The 22,834-nt window shown below is 41.0% G+C and overlaps 1 protein-coding gene across 1 annotated transcript in view; it reads right to left on the bottom strand.

Annotated features, from left to right (window-relative positions):
• The window catches only part of NWD2 (NACHT and WD repeat domain containing 2), a 111,194-nt gene that overhangs the window by 5,699 nt on the left and 82,661 nt on the right, over positions 1-22,834 (bottom strand). The window contains exons 4-6 of the mRNA XM_019525849.1: positions 5,997-6,200; positions 3,705-3,849; positions 1,573-2,162 (exon numbers count right to left, since the gene is read on the bottom strand). Coding sequence (XP_019381394.1) covers positions 1,573-2,162; positions 3,705-3,849; positions 5,997-6,200 — 939 coding nt within the window. The remainder of the gene's footprint in view (positions 1-1,572; positions 2,163-3,704; positions 3,850-5,996; positions 6,201-22,834) is intronic.

Genomic DNA, 22,834 nt, shown 5'->3' with positions numbered 1-22,834 from the left:
TAATTAATGTCTAAAGTAACATAGCCAAATGAAGGACAACAGCAGAACATAGTATTTTGATTACAATTTAAGAAATAGTAGTACTTTTTTCAAAAGCATAAATTCATTTTTTCAATTTCTGAGTGGAAATGTTCTTAATAGTGGGGTTCTAAGAGAGGTTAATATTTGTATGGACCAAATGAAATACTAGATATTATGTCATCTTTAACCCAAGGCATACTACCAAAGCACTGAAGTCAAGTTCTGCAGAAGGACGTAGGCTCCTATAATGGGATGCACATAGAATTAAGCACCTAAGCCTACAAATCTAGGCACCTGAAAGTTTGTTGTCAGCAAAGTTTTCACCATTAAAGTTCCAGAGAAGGCTAGGGTTCTGCCACTTCATTTTCAGATAACTACCCCCCGTTGGCAGATAATGATCCGCACAGCTGAGTCTCCTATTTAAGCCCTTTTGGTATCCAAATATTAGGCAACCTGCACCTAAAGTTACCTTAGAGGCCTGATCTGCTAGGGTTTATTAAATCATAATCAGGCACTGAGCTATGGAGTCATAGTCCCTCTTGTGAGTGCTCTTTCTCTAGTCCCATGCTTCTTGAACTTCTCATTGTACAGTGGCAAAGGTTCAACAGGAGGGTAGAAAGCATGCCTCACCCCAGCACTGTCTACAGCCTAAGTGGTTAGGGCACTCTCCTGCAAGGTAGATGATGTCAATGTGTATGCCCTCAGGTTGAGGAGGATATTGAACTTCCTTATTACATAAGATGTGGGTTCCACCCTCATATTTTTGAATGAAAGCACCTATGGCTGCTGCATTTTACACTCTAACTTCAAAGCCATTATTTAAAAGGTATGTACTTACCCTCCTTCCTCCTTTGGCTGTCTATTTGAATGAAAGTGGCCATGACATGTGTTCTGTACTGAACACAAAGTCTATTTATGGATATGGGCCAGGTTTCCAATAATAAAACTATGATTTCAAATGAAGGGATGAATTCACAGGAATATGAATAGTGGTTCTTTTACTTTCATATGATGACCTGGTTAATTATTGGAAAGGTGTTCTGTGAACTAATGATCCTTGCAATTTTGAAATAAGTACAATTTCTGGAGAAATTCTTCAAAAGATGTGAAACAAACTAGCATAACTTCAAAAATGTGTTTTATTTGCAAAGAGGATGAAATACCAGATAATGATTAAATAGTGCCACACTGTAAGGGCCTCAGGAAATGAAAAGGGAGAGAGGTGATGCCACAGTGTATTTTAATAAAATTATATATTTCATAAATTCATTCTTATCAGTGGTCTAGGAACAGGATAAAGTATTTGAAGTTATTTTAAAAAGCTCTAGTGTAACTACTTTTTTAAAGAAATATGATACGGAGTTGGGGGCAACATTGCCTATTTTCCAAATAAAATTTCAGCGATGTGCAGAAGACTAGATTTTTCCCATATCAGGGGCTAATAGTAGATCTGTTGATGCCACAATAAGGAAAAATGGGAATTACCTAGCACTACATACAATTCTGCTACTAAGATTTGCATAATATAAAATACGTTGGTTTTTTGTTTACCTTCTTTGCTACTTCACCTAACAAAAGGGTTTTTCCAGTGCAAGGTCCTCCATATATGATAAGAGGGTTAATGTGTCCAACTTTGCTGGGCAGAATGTATTTATGAACTATGTTTAGAGCCTCGCACCTATACTCATAGAAAGAAGAGTATGTTTTACATAACGAAGAATGTTGAAGGACTTCATCATAAAGCAAGTCTGTCTCAGTGTCAAAATTCTGTTGTACTGTTGCCTGAATTATATCAATCATATCTTCATAAAACTGTTTACCAAGTCCTTCAATGTAGTGATTCTCCACATCTTGCGAATAACCAAGTTTCATGTCACAATGAGTAATGGAAGTATAGACTCTCAGATTAGATGATGCAACAATGGTTGGAATAAATTCATCCCTGAGCTTGATCAGTTTCTCAAGGGCTTCTGGATCCCGCATAAATTTTCCGGCTGTGTAAGTTACATCCATATATTTTCCCATCTCTGGAATTTTAACAAAACGTTCAATGTTGGCAATTTTCCGAATGTAACAAACACACTTCTTTAGGAAAGCTGGTGTCTGTTTTCCCAAGGCAAAATCAAATTCATCTTCAATGGCTGGGGGAGGAAAAAGAATATAGTCAATCTGTTAATGTTTTTTTCATAATGATCATAGAAGAAAAAACATGTCTGTTTCCTCTAGAATAGAGCTATCCAACTGGGGTTAATGTGTGTCCCAGTAACATGGGGCAAAGGCTCCTGTTACTATAAGGCAAAGGCGCAACAGGGCAAGGCCTGCTACCAGATACAGGCAGCAGAGCAAGAATGACCTCTTGGAGAATAAGCAGCAAGGGGGAGCTGAGCAGAAGCAATACTGGGCTGCTAGGCAATACCAGAGTGCTGGCTGCACAGCAATAGGACAGAGTCCTGAACAAGTAGCAGGGAAGACAGGGCACCCCAGCTAGGCATGCAGTGGCAAAAAAAAGCTGGCTGCTCTGGGAACTAAGGAGGTACACCTGTGGCTGATCAGGGAGACATCTGCCAGGAGGGGGTGAAGTCCACTGATATGAACTCTGGCACCCAGGCCAGAAAAGGCAGAAGGGTGTAAGCCTTGAGGAAGAAAAGAGCTCCTACCAGCAGGCCATGGGGGGAAGAAGCAGCTGCAGGAGAAAAAAGATACCTTAAAGCCTGGGAGGGAGCCAGTGGATTGGGACAAAACCTTTTAGCAACATAACGACCCAGACTGGGGGTTTGAACCTTTTTATTTGACAGCAGTTGCCGGTGTTTGGGTTTAAGTATAACCAAAGGACTAGGTTGTGTCTATAGGAGTGGTTTGAAGATCATGCAGCAGAGTGCCTAGAAAGCTTGTTTCGAGACCTGCATTGGGCAGGGACGTGACATGTTGACACCTTGAAGCTAAGGTCTGAGATAATGGACCAGAGTTGAGGTCCTTAGCTGGCGAAAAAAGGCTGAAACTGGGAAGGCTGTTGCCTGAACAAGGGATTAAGGCCTGAGGGGCAGAATTTATGGGCTGGGCTGGGCTGGGAGGTAAATGAAATTCTGACTGAGTGACTATGGGAGACGCTGGAGGCCAGGATTAAGGCCTACAGGCTGCTATACAGGCCACTGAAGTATGGAGCCTTTGACTGAGCTAGCCAGAGAGAGGAGAGGGGCTGACCTTAGAAGTGCGCTAGAGTTCAGTGGCATCAGATTCACATCTCCCACAAAAAGGATTTACAGACAACCTCGTGCATCATTCAGATTTCATCAAGAATCTGGGATAGTAGAGCAAGAGGTACATGTGTCTGAAGTGCAGGGTGGCGTGGGGGAGGAAAATGCATGGAATATGTCCTGCGCAGCATGCAGCTTGGGACAGGGGGGCAGTGAGGCATGTATGGTTTTTAGCTGGGAGCCCTTAGCACCTGGCCACTTCAGAAGTTGTACCGCCCTGCTCCTGAAGGTGAAAAAATACATAAAATGTATCTGTACTATTCAATTTAGTACTAGGGGTCAAGGTCATGTCAAAATTTGCCTTTTCTTCTTTTAAATTATGCCTGACAAATGTAAAGCAAAAATATGATTTGATACTTATGCAAGTTTATTCAAATTATTTATATATATATATATAAAAATAGTTTGTGTACATATTATAAAACTTACCAGAGGAAAGGTATCTCTTTGCTTGGCTGTGTTTCATTTTTCCTTTCTCATACAGCAACTTCACGGCAGTCTTAAAAATCCTCTTAATCTCTTCTGCTATGTCTTGCCATTTGCTCTTATTCATGGAATTTGCAGAAGATTCCATCTTTTAAAAACAATCATAGTTAAAGAGGATCTGAAACACCAGTTTCTCCATTGCACAAAGCATTAGACTATTATTTAGGATAATAATGCAAGAAGGGAGAATAAATTAAATAAAACAACAAACACTTTTTAAAAATAATAAATATGTATTTGCTCACCCTTATGTTATACATAATTGTAGGCTCCTGACAGATATTACACTAAAAGATGTGATTAACTGGCCACATGCTGAATCAATTAATGGTGTGATAAGACAAGGGGTAAGCTACAAAGTTATTACACAAAGTGCACAATAACTTTGTGACTGATTCTTACCATGACTTCAGCTGAATGTGTAACCAGAGCCCAGCCTCTGGAGCACATGTGGGCCTTAGACTTTTGTGTGCTTCAGAGTCTGCAAGGCCCTTCAGCTGATTGAGGCTCCCAGCCGGGGCAAAGCATGGTGCGTTCCTATCCCATCTTTAATTTTCTTTCTGGGGTCGTAATGTTAAAATTGGCTTTATTCTGACTACAGAATGTAAGTTTCCATGAACTGGCACAGTGGGTGATGCTAAATATAATTAGCACTATTCAAGGTTCAGCTTTTATTGTAAGAATAGCTCAGGTTAGAAAGTGGGAATTAAGAACTGGGTTTGGGGTATCATTTGGGGATGATAATTTACATTAATACTTGTCACAGGACCTATGAACTGAAAAACAGGTTCAAAGTGTCTCAAATTAAATGGCAAAAGAAGCTGCTGCATTTCAAAATGTTGGGATTTGTCTCGCTGTGCTTCAGGTCCTCCTTTTCAGAATAGTGATGGTAGTTTTATTTACCTCAGAAGGGTGTAAGGCTAACTCCATTAATGTTTGTAAGGTACATTTTAGATGCCAGAATTTAGGTTTCCTCCCCTGCCAGATGGTAACAGCTGCTACCAGTTTAAAGCAGGAAAGGAGGTGTAAACAACTTTTTATTTGTCTTTGCTTGCTGCCTGCATTGTAATGGTAACAGCACAGGAGAAAGGGCAAGCTCAGAGGGTCGGGATGCCTCAATTCCTTTCCTCCAGAAGTTTTTTAACATTCTGTCCGTTACATCCATGGTAGACTATATTACTGTTGACTTACGAACCTTTCCTGCTTCCTCTTTTGGGTCGGTAGCTTGGCAAAAAATATACAATCTTAATAAACAAAAATATAAAGAATCTCTAGATTTATTTAACAATACTTTGGGCTTCAGCAAAACTCAAGTTGTGCAGTTTGTTGTTTTTTCCCTTAAAATAAGTATTTAAAAATTTGCTACAATAAACTTTCTTTAGCTTCTTAAGTCCTTGCTGAAACATTTTTTTCATGCGACAGAAATTGCATTTGGTAACATGGTAAGTGCATGTGATGTTTTAGTTCCTGTTCCTCTTATACATACAGTACACACTGAAATGAAGTGACATTTTGATATTATTTGGGATATATCTATCTTAATATATTTTTTCTGTAGGCCAAATTCTGCCCTTGGATGCATCATGCTTATTGTTTACGAGCAGTTTTTATTATGGTCAAAGTAAGCTATGTGTACAGATGGATGGTGACAACAAATTAAACTGTTCAAAAATATGTTACCAAAAGACTTTTTAATGCAATATGAGCACTGATTCAGGACACCATATATGTGTATACTTGGCTATAAACATCTGACTAACTTTAAACATGTTTAAGTATTGTCTAATTTGAGGCCATAGGGAAAAATTAACAGTTTTCTAGTAAAAATCCTTTTAATGGGGTTTTGATGCAAACTAGTACAAATGCTGGGAGGAACTAAGACTTTCCTATTTCAGCAAGGAGGAAGCACACAGGCATTGATCCTGCTATACCACACACATTCATGAGCTGTAACAGTGATCAAAGCCCAATATAACTACCATATATGTGTAAAATTTGTAGCCTATGGGCAATTCTTATATCTAACAGCCATTGTATATCATTACTCCTTGGCCCTCTGACTCCTTCGAAATAATGGTAGAGAAGACCATCAGAGGACCAAATTGATATGTGGAAGCAGATATGGAGGTTTGTTTCACTGGGACCCACATATGCATAGTGAATGGCGCTAGTGGATTTAATTCACTATGACTGCTGTGTAGAAGGGATTTGTTAAAGGACATAGAAGTAACTTACAGTGTTATGGTAGTTCTTTAGCATTTCAGATTTTGGTCTGAGGTAATATGCTGGTGGTACTGCATTCTCATCTCTGCAGTACCACTCTTCCAGAAGCCTGGTCTCCAGCTTTGCCTCCACAGCAGCATCTATAATCATTTCAAATTCTGATGATTCAACTTCTCCAGGTATTCGGATGCTTCCATATTTTTCTCCCAATAGGCCCTGTGTATTTGTAGGAAAACAGGGGTTTAGTTTCCTTTCTAGTGATGATAAAACTCTATGGCATAACTGCTTGTCTTCATAAGAATTATTATGGCACAGTTAACAGTTTAATCACTTTCAAGTTACTAGAAAGTAAATATAGCTATTATTAGGAAAGTTATACTGAATGACATTTGATTGAAAGGACTTTTGAGAAAATTACATGTTTATTATCTTTTTAATATTAAAATTAATAGAAGTATAAGCATTCAAGTACACTGAACTTATTAAAACAAAAGCTCAAAATACAGGTTATTAGTGCAATTATTATATATTTACATAGTCTGATGGTTCAGATGATAAATCAGCGTGAAATCCTGTGTGCAAAAGGAGCTTCTCTGTCAAGTAGGTAGGAAGGAAGTACCATGTAGTATGGGCATTGCTGTTTATTAACTTGAGTGGCCTTTCAGTATGGCAGGCATTCAAAGCAGCAAAAAAGCCTAATTAATTATATAACTAGTTCTATGCAACTAGTCTAATACTAGTGTAGCAGGACATATCGCTTTTATGGCCAGAATCCCCCAGTGAGTGTGGTATAAAGCAGCTACACTACACTGTTATCTAGTAGTCCATAGTCTCTGATAGACAGCATGATACATTTTCCTAAAAGCATTCCAATTCTGCATGATGTCAGTATATTTTTAAGGTAACTTTCTATTGATTTCGGCTCGTGATTCTCAGATTAGTTCATAAGGTGCACAGATTTGGATTGTGGTGTCCTTACCTTCCTTCTGTGTCTCACTTTTATTTTTGTATAGTTGTAAATTTTTGCCCCTGCTGGATGAAACTTCACATGCCATTTTCAGCTTGATGATAACATTAAAAATATAACTATGGTTTACAGCAGCAATTATCCAGATTACCATTTTACAACCACATGCTGCTTCACTGTCTCAAGAACTCTCAGTAGCAGGAAATGTGGAACATACTTGCCTACATAGTCACCCAGTGAATGGAAGGGGAGATGAGAACTAATTGAAAAACCCAGATGCATACATTTGATGCAGTAAGATAAAGATTTTTAAAATGTCAGCTCTCAAACTGTGATACTTCAGGTTTTTTTAGTGAAACATGGGGGGAGGAGGGTTAGATTACATTACACAGAGATGATGTTGTATTTAACTTTTTTGGACAATATATTTTGGGCATTTGTCCCTCACCATAAAAACAGAATTGGGACATATGGAAAAGTTTGAAAACATTGTTCCCCAAATGAGCAAGTAAACAGATAACTCCTAAATAGTTAGGAACATAACTGGGAACAAAAGAGCTGCAAAAAAGTACTTCTTTGTATTTTCCATATAGAACTTTTCATATTTGATATTTGTTTTGGACTCTGACAATCCTGACCTACTGAAGCCAGTGGGAGTTTTCCCACAGACTTTAGTAAGTCCAGGACTTCACCCTGTTTTATTATTTTTGATTTATTTGTATTAGTTTTGTTAGTACAGAATCTGAAATTACTGAGAAAGAGTACACTAACAAGTGGCAAGAGACAGTGTAAATCTATTAGTTAAAGTTCTCATGGAAGTAATGTTTATGTAGGCAGTATTTTAGAAATGCATATTAGTAAACATACTTTGAATTACTGAGATTAATGGTTTTTAAATAAACTTGAAACCTAAATAAACTTTACATTAAAGTATTCATCATGGTGGGAAACTCTACCTGTTTAGTGGACACCTGTGTACTTGTTTGTCTGTTATTTTTTGTAGTTCTCCAGCTACTCGGGTTATGCATGGAAAAATATTCCCCATTTTTCTTTTTTCAGGAAAAATTATTAACTCATTCTCTACCAGGGTAAAATTCAGCTCTGTCCAGCAGGCTAGTACAAAGCTTATGTACCAAGTCCAACTTAGATGGTACAGAACCTTTTTAAAAATAAACTTCACACTCTTCCAAGCTCCACCATATGAATTTTGCACTTTTGTATGGTAATTATTATTTGAAATTACTGTGTTTATGTATTTGGGCTCTGTGAACTCAGTGGAGAGTTTGGTCAGACAAAAAAGATGGTAGAACTTGAACTTTTTATCACTGTCTGTATTAGCTGATTATAATGGAAAACTTAAGTTTAGTTTCAGAAGAGAACATACATTTTGTCCAGACACATGATCTGCTATGGAGCTATAAGTCAGGATGTGGCGGGGGGGGCAGGGAAAAGTATGAATGAATATAGGTTGCACTGCAAGGTGAAGGACTGCAGCATCAGATGATAAGGCAAGAGAGGAAATGAAAAACACATTGTATGAAAGAATGTAAGTGTAAATGTTCCATCATTTAGGCTAGGGACAGACATTACACATAAACTGGTTTAAACCTGTAACAGAATAGACATTCAGTGCACATAAACCAGTTTCAGAAGTGCCCAAACTAGTTTGAGATGCACCTGGTTGAATGTAGTATCAGACTTAACTGATTTGTCTCAAACCAGTTTATACGTCTGTCCCAGACCCCTTCCTGGTTTAACTTAAGCCAGACTCCCACAGCATCCTGGCATGGTCCCAGGGGTGAGCAGGGCTCTTTGCTCCAGCCACAGGGCTGACCCTGCCCCTCTGATTTCTAGCCGGAGCAGGGACTGGCCCTAGTGGAGACATCGCCTGGCATGGCCCCATTAAGGGAAAGTGGGCAGAAAGGGGTGGGGGGGGTCAATCCTTCCCTCCTTCCCCTCTTCCTCCACTGCAGCTGAGGTCAGCCTGTCTGCTGGGGAGCAGAGAGGACGGGACTGTGGCAGTGGCCACTGGGGCTGGCAGACCCCAGCTACAAGGAAGGGACAGAGGGAGGAATTAAGTCTTCTCCCTATCCCCTTCGCCTTACCATGCTGCATTGTCCTGCAGTGTGGGGAGAGAGGCTCTGTTTTGTGCTGGGGGGGGACTCTTCCCCCTCCACCTCCTCCCCTGGTGGGAAGAGGTGGTCTGTGTAGTGCTGGAGGAAGACTCTTCCTCTTCCGCCCCCCCACCCCCACGGCAGCTATCTGGGCCCCATGCAGTGCTGGCTGGAGCCACACCTGCACTGGGCACGAACACCCTGATCTCCCTGCCTGCTGCTGCTGCTAGGCAGTGGGGGCTGCATGCCATGGGGGGAGTGTGTTTTGGGACTCCTACAACCCCCCACCCTCACCCTGCCCAGCTGAGCTCTGCGCTCCTGCTGTCCCTCAAGGGGGAAGGGCAGGGAAAGAGTTCCTCCTAGCATGGAACAGAACCTCCCCCAGCCCTCGGGGAGGAGGAATGGGGGGAAGAGTCCTCCTCTAGGGCCAGGCAGCATCCTGTAGAGCCCCTCCCTCCCCACCCCATGGTGATAGAGGAGATGCAGGGGGAACAGTCCCCTTCTGAGGCCAGGAAGCCTCACAGAGCCCCCAGTGGTGGAGGGGGAGGGGGGAGAGGGAGGAGGAGGAAGAGTTCCCCTCTGGGTACAAGCAGCCCTGTGAGCCTAGATTGCTCCTGGCTGTCAGGGAACAGCGGGGGCAGGCAAAGCTCTTCTCCTCCGCCTCCTCCTCCTTCCTCCTCCTCCTCCTCTTCCCACCCCCCTCCCCAGAGCAGCCACTCCCTTTTCATCCACCCTAAGAACCCTGCATGCCAAGGCTGGGATTTAAACTCCTCAATCTTACTCAGTTTCCCTGTGGAAGGGAGGACTACCCTAGTGCCTGTGTTTCTGGCTTGAGCCACTGCAGGCAAATGCCTGCATTTCCTGAATGGAAAGGGAATGTCTACCCACTTGGAAACTGATTTACTCTCTGCAGGTTAGACCAACCTGCAAAGATTGAATCAATTTAGACTTGGGCTTTTTGAATGTCTGTCCCTAGCTTTAAGAAGGGGTACCCAATGTGCATGAAGTACCCCAAAAGATGGAGGAAATGATATAGATGCCCCATTTCCATTATCCCCTCCCCCCACCTGTCTTCTCAGTGGGGAGCACTCCGTCTGTGTGGAGCCCGGAACCATGGGCTCCGTCTGGGTGGAGACCTCTGAGGAGGCAGAGGGGGTTGCCACAGACTTGGAGGGGACCCTCAGCAATATCTGTGGCAACTGAATGGTAGTTGGTCCACACAGTAAACTTACTGCATCTGCCAGCAGTCTTGACAAGCACATTGAAGTACTCCAGGTACTTCCAAAGCCAAGGGCATTGTATTTATGCCTGGATGCTCTGTAATTAGCATTGCGGTTAGTGGGCTATTTAGTCGTTATTCAACCTGGCTAATTAGTCTACCTGATGTGTTACATGGACACTGCTTCTATTTTCTGTCCATCTTCAGCACTCGAAACCAGTCTGAGTTTACAATCCAGTTTCCAGACAGTTACTCCATGGTGACAAAGAGTTACTGAAAACACACTTTTTCTGTTTTCTGAGGAAGGGGGATAAAGAATTAATTTTGTTTTTCTTTAAGGGTAACGTGGAGAACAATGGGAAAATGTACTCCCCCTGCTTCTGCTTAGAGAATGGTGTCTGAATACACATGTCAACATTTGTTTATTAATCTTATCTGAGTCCACAGTGAACATGTCTGCATGTACACACCCTTACCCCACTATAACACTTAGCATAAACATCACTTTCTACCAGAGACCAATGAGTTCATGATATCTGGGAGCTTAAAATTTGCCCTCTGTGTGCAACTTTAGTGAGTCGTGTCTCTTTTCCTTAACCACATGTAAAAATACTCCCATTTTACCCTCTTAAAAATCCAATTTGTTATTTTTTCTTCCCTGGCAATATGTAACACATCATATTAAGTATAATAAACCAGATCTTTAGCAGTATTAATCAGGCATAGCTCTATACCACTAAGGATGTGGGTAAAGAAATATACTCTAATGGAATATTATGTGTGTAAAGTAGGAAGAACAATCAATACAGTTTAAGAAATATATTATTTCTCAATCTTTGTAATGTTTCATAATTGTTATGCCTCTTCAAACTATAGACTATAAAATAGTATAGTACACAAAGACTAATACTATTACTTGAAAGCTCTATTAAAAATACAGTAATATTTTACAGTAATTATCCAAAGCTCTCCAGTACAATTTAAAAGTAGTAATTTTGTAGTGTTTGGGGTGATTACTAAATAACAGCATTTAAAAAGGGAAATGTAGTACAAATATTATTGTTAATAACATTACACATTAGGAGACAGTTTGGTAAGCAGACTCATGAACCAAATCTCTTACATGATGAGTCATTATCTCTTAATAGCAGAAGAAATTACAGAGTCATTAAACTGGAGGTGATTGAAATGTTACCAGGTTGACAAACATGTACAAACCTCTCAGCAACCAACTGTATCTAACAAGAGTTTACATAATTAACATAAACACCAAGAACAACTTCCGCAATAGATCTGTTGGCTTTGTTAAGCCTGAGGCCAAGCTACCGTTAAAGGAAGATTAAACAATTATTCTTTACATCCAAATGGGAACTGTTTTTTTTCCCTCTCCTATCTCGTGTCTTCTTCTCTTGGTATGTGAATACCCTTAAATTATAGGCATTCTCCTAGTAATAACAGAAAGAAGGAAACTAAAATGATTTGGGTTTGATCATGATTCACTGCTCTAATTATTTCAGACCTATCATCACTAAAACAGGCAGTTATCATAGCAGTTGTTTTGAATTGCAGAACTAGTATAACTTCAGATTAACTTTCAGTTCTAGCTAAACTTCCCCTAAGATCCATAATGATAGCATTTAATAAAAGAATTGGTAAGTTACAGGAAGTTGCATTTGTTGCTAATTGATTTAATTAACCTAACTGAAGAGGAAATGACACAGTAAGGCCTGCAAACAAAGCATTTTAACAAGACCAGCCATGATCCTTGTGGTTTATCAGGCCCCTTGCAGATGTTGACATTCATTGTACAATTGATATGCTAATTGCACCACAAATTATAACATGCTGCTTGTTCGCAGAATTTGTGGCAGGTTATGTGGAGACAGTACCAGGTCCTGGACCCAGGGCTGCCTCCTGCTTGCAGTGCAGGGTTTCATATGTCTCTGCGGTGGGAGGCCATTGGATTCTCCTGCATATGGGGACATGCAACTGATGCTGTGGTATAAGCAGCCGAGGATGGGGAACTCCCTATTCTTAGCAGTTGCATGATTTTGGATCGTGTCTGGCATGGCAGAACATGCAATTTCTGGGATCAGGCACAAAGTTTCTCAGATCCCAACTGTGAAATCATATTAACATCTGTCAGCAGCCTCAAATACTAGTTATTCTAGGAACTCTAGTTATTTGCTTTCTTACCAATATAAAACTATCTGCCACTTTTTACAATGTTGTTTCTAAAGTATGAATGAATTTGCACAAGAGAAAAGTTGTGATGTTTTGCTGGACCTCATATATAACTTGCTGGGCTGAATATAAGCATTCAGATTGTCATACATAGTAAAGTAGGAACAGTATATTTCTTTTATACTGTCTAAATCTTGATGCAACTCATATCCTTTGGGATATCTAAACCTTGTTTCTCTCACCCCTAGTTCAATCTAGTAGACAGACTCAAGAGAATGCATACTGGATTAGCCTCACAAAGATGATAGGTAAGGACAAGTTTGTGACTGATGTGCTACTTTATATGCAATAGCCTGTGTTTAGGGTACTCATGTTCTTAGACACCTCTAGCCTGGGAGGAAGGAGACTTGGTTTCAAATTCTTTCTTTGTCTGATTTTCAGCAGGGACTTGTAACCTTTCTCATGCTAGGAATACCTCCCAACTAGCAGAACTATGGAGCAAGTCATGGTGAGTACTCTCAGTCTTCTGTTTGAAGCTGTTCTACTGCTAATAAATAATTAAATATTCATTAGCGCATGGACTTGAACCTTACATTTTCATAAACCACTGGTATGGCTAAACTTCCAGGTTGAGTCTACCTCCTGTATTTACCTCTGTGACTCCCCCTCCTTGGTTGGCTGGCTTCTGTGAATCCTGTTCCTAAATAACTAACTTCCCCCTGCATTGTGTATGGAGACTGGGCATCTAAGCTGCGACTGAGAATATTACTAGGCAGAACAATGTCTAGAAATAAAATGTAATAATTAACAAGACTCTACATTTAAGACTGAGAAAATAAAGCCAGATTCTAAGACAGAAATCAGGGGGAGTTGAGCACCTAAATCTTAAGAGTATCTGGCCTGTGAGAGAGACAGACCCCAAGTCAAAGAAAGCCTATGGCAAAGCTAAGGCATAAAGATCTGTCTCTCTCTCTTGTTCAGGTCCAGGGGCCTAACTGTACCATCCCTTTTCACACATCCTTTCATTCATTAAGTAATAGAATGTTGTTTTTTATCTATCAAACTAAGTGTGACTGTGCAAAAAGTCATACTTGCATCTGTGAAACTACCTAGTTTATGCATTCCCTACTTAATTAAGCATGTAATTGACACTTGCACAATTAATCTGTGTGTTTTACCAAGTGATTAGGATTCCAGTTTTGTAAGACATATTAAAGCAGGGGTAGGCAACATTTGTGGGCAGAGTGCCAAAAACACCTGCAACCTTAAATTGTAAGATCTTGGTGTTTCAGGGGCAGATGGTGGGGGAGCTGCAAGGAGTATGATCCTTGTTGTAGCAGTGTAGCCCAAGCCCCTTCCCTTCCCCACTGTCCACCCTGAGGTGTATATGCCAAGCAAAATGCTTTGCATGTCAGGTATTTAAGGCTTTTTATGGAATCGTAGAGAAGTAGGGCTGGAAGGTGCCTGCGTAAGTCATCTAGTCCAACCCCCTGCCAGAGGCAGGATCATCCCTATCCAGACCATCCTATACAAATCCATCATCCAAACTCTTTATAAAACTTCCATCAACCCTGACACAACACAAGAAATAATGCTCTAACCTGCCACAGGTAAAGCAGGAGAATCATAGCAGCCAATGTCCTGCCTCTATAAAAGGTTGTCACTATGTGCTCAAAAGATCCCAGGTACAGGGTTATGGTCTCTGCTACAGAGGAAGGCAAAAACCCTCACAGTCCATACCAATCTGACCATGGGGTAATACTTCTTCCTGAGCCCAAATATGGTGATTGGTCTGACTCTGAGCAGAGAGGCAAGACCCTCTAGCCAGGACCTTCCAGCTTTAAGTCCCAGAAGGAGCACTGGCACATCCCAGTCAAAATCCCCAGCCTTGGCTGTTGTAGTCAACATCTGATGTCTTCAAGGAAGGCGTAGAAACACCCTGACACGTGGCAGAAAGAGCAGAGGAGGGGGCAACTAGCAAAGCCCAGAAGCGTAAGAAATACCCATAATAGAGCACGGGCATAGCTACTACTAAACCATCCCAGACCAATGCCTGTCCAAACTCATTTTGGACTCCTCCAATGATGGGAATTCCACCTTGGCAATCTATTCCACTGCCTCATTGTTCTAACAGTGAAGACATTCTTCCTGATATCCAATCTAAGCCTGCTTTGCTACAACTTCAGGCTTTCCCTCTTCTTTATAGCAGCCCTTCAAGTATTTGACTGCTATCATATCCCCTCTTAAATGCCTTTTCTGCAAGCTGAACATACCTAGCTCCTTTAGCTTCTCCTTGTATGACTTGCTTTCCAAGCCCGTTATCATCTTTGTCTCCCACCTCTGCACCCTAATTTCTCCATGTCCTTTTTAAATTGTAGAGCCCAAAATTACATGCAGTACTCTAGAGAAGGCCTACCCAGTGACGAGTAGAGAGGCACTATCACCTCCCACATGTTGCACTGTATGCTTATCTTGATGCATCCTAAAACTGCATTTGCCTTTTGTGCTCTGCATCATACAGCAGACTCATATCACCTCCCATGTCTTGCACTTAATGCTTCTGTTGATGCAGGCCAAAAAACAGTCACCTTTTCTGCAATTGCATCGCACTTCGACCATTTTCTACTTCTATGATTTTGTATTTGTATTTTGATTATTCTTCCTGAGGGGTAGTACCTGGCCTTTGTCAGCATGGAACTTCATCCTGTTAGCTTCAGTCTAGTTTTCCAATCTGTTGAGATTCTTTTGAATTGCTCTCCCATCCTCCAATGTGTTTGCAATCATTTCCACTTTCATGTCATTTGCAAACTTACTCAGGAAGCTTTGTATGCCAGCATCCAAATCTTTAATAAACATGTTGAACAACGCTGGGCCCAGGATAGAACCCTGTGGGACACCACTCAACACCTCCTGCCATGAATCTATCTAATATGGATCCATTAATGATTATCCTTTGCTTGCAGTTATTGAACTAGTTGTCTATCCATCTTATAGGAGCTTTGTCCAGCCCAGATTTCTCCAATTTGTTTATGAAAAGGTCATGAGGGACCTTGTCGAAAGCTTTGCTGAAGTCAGATGCACTAGATCCAAAGCATTCCTTTCATGTACCCAACTAGTTGCTTGGTCAAAGAAAGTTGTTTGACATTATTTTTTTTCTTAGTAAATCCATGCTGGCTGCTTGTGATCAGCTTGTCCTCCTCCAAATGTCTGTAAGTGCTGCCCTTCCTTAGGATATGCTCCAGTAACTTCCTGGGTGTTGGGGTGAGGCTAACTTGTCTGTGGTGGCCCAGGTCCTCCTTTTTTGCCTTTTTAAAAAGAGGGCCCTTTTCCAGTTCTCTGGTACCTGGCCCATCTCCCATGACTTTATGAAGATCATTGGAACGGCTCCAAGATCTCTGCCAGTTCCTTTTAGTACCCTAAGATAAAGTTCATCAGGCCCTTCTGACTTGAATTCATTCAGACTCATCAAAAGCTCTCTGTCTCTTTTTTGTGATCTCATCCCTAAACTTGTCCCCTTTCTTATCCAAATAATCCTTATTAAGTGTCTGGCTGCAGCTTAATATTTTGTGAAGACTGAAGCAAAGTAGCTGTTGAGTAGCTCTGTCTTCTTTACATTTTCTGTTAAGAATTCTTTCTGGCTAGGTAACAGTGGACCCACAGCTTCTTTGGTCTTTCTTTTCTGGCCAACATACTTAAAGAACCTCTTCTTGTTATCTTTAACTTCCCTAACCAGGTGCAGCACATTCTTTATCTTTGCTTTCCTGATTTTGTCTCTGTAGGTTCTATTTCCTAGTATGCTTCCTTGGTGATCTGCCCATTCTTTCATTTTCTGTATACTTTCCTTTTGCAGTAGAGGCCTCCTAGAAGCTCCTTGTGAAGTCACATTGGTGTCTTGCCAGTCTTCCTGTGCTTCCATCATGTCAGAAGAGTTTCTTGCTGGGCTTCCAATACTGTGGCCTTTAGAGCTCCCAGCTTTCCTGGGTGCCTTTTATTCTTCAGTCTGTCTTTCCATGGTACCATGCCTATTAACCCCTTGTAATTTCCAAGTCTAAAACATTATTATGCTATCAGTATTATTTAGTTTTTGGTATACTACCAGTATAAAAATATGAGAAATTCATCCCATCTTTCAGATATCAGTAAAAATATTTGGAAAATGAGTGGGACAGACTTAATTAGACTCTTGTTTCTACAAAATAAATAATGCAAATTCACCCTAACATTTTTTATGAGAAACAGATGCAAATATTTGCATTTTCTTTATTTCCTGAGGGGAACTATGGCTGATCCCTTTCAACTGCAAAACAAAAATGCTAATGCCTTAGCTAATAGTAAATGCTCTGAATAAGAAATATGTACACATTAATGTTCATAAGGAAAGTAAAATAAATATTTGAATGCTTTAAGAATCTCATAAATCATCAACCACAAGCAACTAAATTGAAATGATCTGAAAGGCTGAAACCAAGATGCAGAGAACTTAAACTTATAAGACCTGTGTTTTGTTTTCACCTTTATCACTGTACAGATGTGAAATTCTGAAAAGTCACTGTTCGTCTCTCTACCTCATCCCCTATGTTTAAAGGGGCTAACGAGCTTTGTAAAATGTTTTGAGCTCTACCAACAAAAACTAGGTATTATTACTACTCAGCTTATTGATCTGGTAGTGTTACTGTTCAAAAGGCTCTTGTGCTTGTCAGAAATTACTTAATCCAGAAGGATGCATAGTTCTTCCTCTTGTTATCCCTGGAAGCACTCTAGGGAGTGCACTGGGATTCATTAAAAGGAAGGAGGATTGGGTTGAGATGCACAAAAGGTAAGAGGAGGCTGCTGAACTACATTGTAGAAAATTATGGCTTGGGTAGGGTAGTGGAAGGATGAGGTGTGAACACCAGGGTTGTCTTATATCAGTTGAGTTTGACACAGCAAATAAAGAATAACAATAGTGCTGGAGTGCTTCTAATCCTTAACCAAACTTACAGAAAGTTTAATATGAGTTTGGTTCAAGGCAGTAATAAGCTTATGGATCATTCTGAATTTTATGTAAACAAGTTCATTCATCATTAATTTTTATCTTCTTTATAACAACTTATCTAAATTTCAAATCTTTTACATCCCAATAGTGGGGGTAGAGAGACCACAGGTTATGAAGGACAATTCTTCAGGACAAACAGAAGAGGATCTAAGCATCAGAAACACTATGCAAAATTAATGTTCTGATTCATCAGAAGTATGCCTCTAATTTATGCTCTCCAGCCCAATGTCTTTGCTTTCTCAGACTCTCCATCTACCACACTTTCTTACATATGACATGTCCCCCCACAAAAACATACACCTTATTTTTGGAAGGCAGAATATAGAAAGATTTTTTTTTTCCAAAGTCACAGTCAGCTGTGGCATAAAGTAAGTCCTCCTGCAAACAGAGGAAACATTTCCAGGAAATGTAGTGATAATCTTGGTGAGGCAGCAGGAACTTCCTACTGTGGCAGGACAACAGGGCTAGGTCCCAAAACCTTGCAGGGGTAGTAGTAAGACTGTTGATTCTTTACGGTAAATAGTTCTTTATATGGTTCCTGTAAATAATGTGTTGCTTTCATACCACAGGCAGTATCAAGATATTACAGACTGCATGCTGCAGCTTACTCGCCCTCAGCCAGCTCAGTAGGTCTTCAGTCAGATTTCTTACTACCTCATCAGCAGCTGTGAGAGGGTTAACAGTGGAGTCTACCCCTGCTTGTTTGCATCCCCAGGAAGAAGTGGAAGCCATCCCAGCAGCCATACATCACAGTGTCTGCTTGTTCTATTCCACCCTGCTTTTAGTCCTTCAAAGAAAAATCAGCTTCCCTGCTTCAGATGTGCAACCCAATTTGGAGGGCTGATTTTGGGGAGAAAGCTGCTGGTTTTATGCGAGTAAATACAGTGTTTGTAAAAACAATGAGCCTCAGGATTTCTACAGATTTTGTGGATTTTAGTTTAGTTTAATCAAATTCCTTACCAATTGGGGCTAAATCAAAATAATTATGCCCACAAAAATGGGTTTAACTGATTACATCAATCAGTTTATAATTTGATTTAGCTAAATCAATACAATAGTGGGCACAGACATAAGTGATAATTTTGGCCTGTACTGGCCACAGATAGAGGCCTATAGCTATGACCAAACACAAGTGCATGGCTGCAGACAGCTGATTGGGTCCCTGCATGAGGGGTTCAATGAAGACGTTTCAAAATGGAGTGCCTTCTGTAATGTCTGTCTCCCTGCTTGCCAGCCTGTCACTATTTTCAGAACGGGAGTGGGGAAAGACAGCACAGGGAGTTTGGTTTGGGGGCTTTTCAGCCACTGCTGGAGGTTGGGGTGGGTGTATTTGAGCCCCCCAAGGTGGAGGTCTCCAATTCATTCACCCCACCCTCCAGCGCTGGCTGGGAAACTCCTAGAATGAGCTCTCTCTGCTCCCTTTCCTCCTTCCCATTCTGAAAACTTTGCAGCCTCACGGGGAGGAGAGGCCATTGCTAGGGGAAACTGGCTGTGGACTCACAGCCAGCAGCTAAATTCCCCTCCCCACTGGAACCAAGAGTGAACTTCTGTTTGCTCCAGGGGTTCGCTGCAACTCAGAACGCTCCCTAAAAAGAGTTCTCAGTTACAGTGGGGATCTGCACTTCTCTCTGCACTCTGTACTGCACTGACAACAAGCATGTTACATCTAGTGAGGAACAAAAATACTTTGGAAAGGGTTTATGTGTTTGAAACAATATAATAAGGGACAGTCCCTGCTCTAAACATCCCGGGGTGCCTTGAGATCCTTTCAAGGATGCCACAAGGTATCACACAATGTAAGCATTGTTAGATGTCCAGACATGTTTCATAAGTTAAGCCCTGAGATTTCAAATAAGAATGTATAGTATCAGAAATATTTGATCCGTTGTAGTTTTTCTGAGTTATTTGCAACAGAAGAATTCTCTATTTTTTGGTAATCAAAAAACAAGTGGAAACTAAGGCTGGCATTTTGAGGGGTGCTCTGAGTCTGAGGGGTGCCCTGCTGAACTCCCAGTCACACTCCATCCACTCATTCCTGTCCCAGCACACCAAACCCAGAAACATGGCAGTGAAGCCACTCTGGCGGTGTCTTCCCCACAGTCAATCTTAGGAGATTTAGCTCCAATGTTCTTTAGAGGCAGAGAGACCTCTGGAATGGTTACCTTCATTATAACAACATTTGTAAATTTTGAAGCTTTTACATCCTAATAATGGTGGCAGAGAGACTAAAGGTTATGAAGGACAATTCTTTACCACAAACAGAAGAGGATCTAAGTATCAGAGTACCACTGCATTTCTGGGTTTGGCATATGCACATAGAAGTGGGTTGTTTTGGCATGCTTGGAAGCACCCCTCCCTAGATGCATCAGGGCAAGGTATAGGCATACCCTGAGAGTCAAAAGGCAGATTGAGGGAAGAAGAACAAGGTTACACAAGGAAGCTCAACATTTTTTCTTTGTGAATATTAGAAGGATGGCATGTGATATGAAAAATTTACATGAACCTCAACACCTTGTATATAACTCTTACTGCAAGTCCCTAAGTTCTTGTTATCACTCTAATGGGCCTAATAACAGTTTATTTAGTGGAGGTGAGGGGAAAAAAACAAAATGAGCTAGATCCAATAAAAGACTTAGATGACTGGCCACTGACATTTACACAGAACCCGTTGTAGCTAAACCGATCAGTACACTACGCTGAGAGCTAGAAGGCAGTGGGCACGTCTACACATCTCCATACAGTGATGTTGTTACTGCACCGTGCTTTAGTACTTCTTCTTGGAAGTACTAAAACATGGCACAGTAACTGCCTGTACTGCACCATACAAGCAGTGCACACTTAAATTTCTCCACTATGTCGCCATAGTGGTGTTCTATAAGCGGGGAATCCACCGCTACAGCAATGTAGTTAGCAATCATGTGTAGATCCGCGTGATCACTACATCTCTGTAGGGCAGGGGCGGGCAAGTCTTTCAGGCAGAGGGCTGCTTACTGAATTTTGACAAGCCATCGAGGGCTGCGTGACAGGCAGCCAGGGGCAGATAAATATTAATTTTCTAAATCTTTTTTTAGGGGCCCTGTGGGCTGGATAGAATGGCCTGGTGGGCCACATCCAGCCCACAGGCCGTATTTTGCCCATCCCTGCCGTAGGGCAACATGTAGATGTGCCCAGTATGTCTTAAAGGGCTTGCATTCTATTAGTCCTGAACCAGGCACTGCCATCTACTTCTAATGCCGTAGTTTGGAATCTTTTCCCAAAGGTAAGGATCAATAACCATTCTTTCAAAGAACTGAGTAAGACTTACACTTTTCTTTTAAAGCAGGGGGCTTTTGTTTCCCCAACTTTTATTCAGTAGCCTAGTAGTTAGAGCACTCACCCAGAAAATAGGATTCCTGGGTTTAATTCCCTCTCTTTAGGTGAGGAGATTCAAAACCTAGATCTCCCATAAACCATCAGACCATCAATTGTTTCTGGGCATTTGTATGTTTGTAGACTTTCTCCACCATTTCTATTGAAGCTAGTTCCCCAAACAGCAAAGAATAGAAGATTCATGAGAGCTTGTGAACCTGTGTTTGTGAAACTGTGGCATGTGTGTGTGGCACAGGCAGCTGTTGTTTTGCAGATAGCAGATTGGGAAGGTGGTCAGGGGTATGAAACACAACAGCAGATCAGGGGTGAGGCAGGTCTTAATTTGTACCATGGTTGTTCTTAACTTGCGACATCCTTACCAAAAAGGTTAGCAACCACTGGATTATACTGTTATTCTGAAAGCATTAATTAATGAGCATTATCACAGGAAGAGACCATTGCTGATCGGAGACACAGATATTTATGAAAGATATTTGCATGCAAACCCCAGTAAACCCTCCTTACTTCGAAAACTTAAGGCCAATTGTAATATATGATATGACATTTCTTAGAAAATTTCTCTTTGCTGTTTTTTCTTTATCCCTACTAGAGCCAAACAGATTACAATTCACTGAGACTACAGATGAAAGCCTTAATTTTTAATTAAATGCCAAGACAATGACTTTATCACCTGTAAGGAATAATACAGTCCCTGATGAGCCTTATCTGACTCAGGATTGTGAACTGTACAATAGAAAGGCTAAAACTCTTTTAATAAACTTGTTTCCCAGGACAGCTTGAGCTCTATAACTGCCCAGTGGTGGTTTTTAAATTTTGGGACATCAGCTTTGGGCAGACTGTTACGCAAATTCCCCATTACCTGCTGCCCATAAGTGGGCACTTCTTTGGTTATCATATTATGCAGAAAAGGAGAATGCATTTTTAAATGAACCTTTGGGAACAATTTGATTGATGACCTTCATTTCCTTCCTCCAGTGAGAGATTGGGAGAGGTACTGAGCATACAGATGTAAACCGTTGAAAACAGATCTAATTCCTTTCCATTTGCTCATCTCAGGCAAAGAGATATGTAAGAACACCTAAGTCAGGAGTCAGACCAGGATTTCTAAGACTGGACAGTACCAATTTTTATTCAATTTATTTTTTTAGAATAATTTTACAACACTCTGAACATTCAGAGTAATGTATGTTATAATGCAAACTTTTCAAGAGCTAAGAGTGGTTTGTTAAGTGTTTCAAGTAAAATCATTTCCTATAGTTTGTTTTCATTTTGTGCATCTCTGCTTTCAGATTCTGGGCTTGTAAATTGCATCAATAAATGCTTATGCTCAGTCTCCTTTTAGATAAGCATGCTATGCAATTATCTTTCCACTCAGAGCATTTCTTTTGGGGCATGGGCACACAAAACACTTAGAACAGTTTAACTACACTATAAACCTGAAGTGGACAGATACACAGCTTGTTGAATGGGTTAAAATCCACCTGGAACAGTTAAAAAGCATACCTGGAAAATCAAGTACTATTCTGAACAAATTCACTGAGAGTGGGTTTAGTGTTAAGCGTCTGGTGACCCAGGTCTGGTCAGTCCTCCAGGCATCTCACACTGCACTGCTATTCCCCATGTCTGTCCCCCTCCCCTCTTTCCCTGCTCCTCCCCAAAATATGCACTGTGGCTGCTCTACGTAGCCAAAACTTCACCCTTCCCCTTTTGTTGGCACTGTTTATCCTCAAGCTCCCTGTTCAATAAAAGCTATCTTTCTAACAACCAGGTGTGTCTTCATGCCTTACTCAACCACAACCTCAATTATGACCCTGGGAACCAAAAACATGTGGGTTCAAATACCCACTGAGCTTAATGAGATTTCTTATTGAACCTCATGAGATTTATTTTGGTTCAATCCTCCAATTTGTCAAGGTCACTCTGAATCTTAACCTTACCCTCCAGCATATCCACTAGCCCCCC

Source organism: Gavialis gangeticus, unplaced genomic scaffold (assembly GCF_001723915.1).
Source record: "Gavialis gangeticus isolate Ggan-Ray unplaced genomic scaffold, GavGan_comp1, whole genome shotgun sequence".
NCBI classification, from domain to species: Eukaryota; Metazoa; Chordata; order Crocodylia; family Gavialidae; genus Gavialis; species Gavialis gangeticus.
Note: the sequence above shows the minus strand (reverse complement) of the source record. Positions and strands in the feature narration are given on the sequence as shown.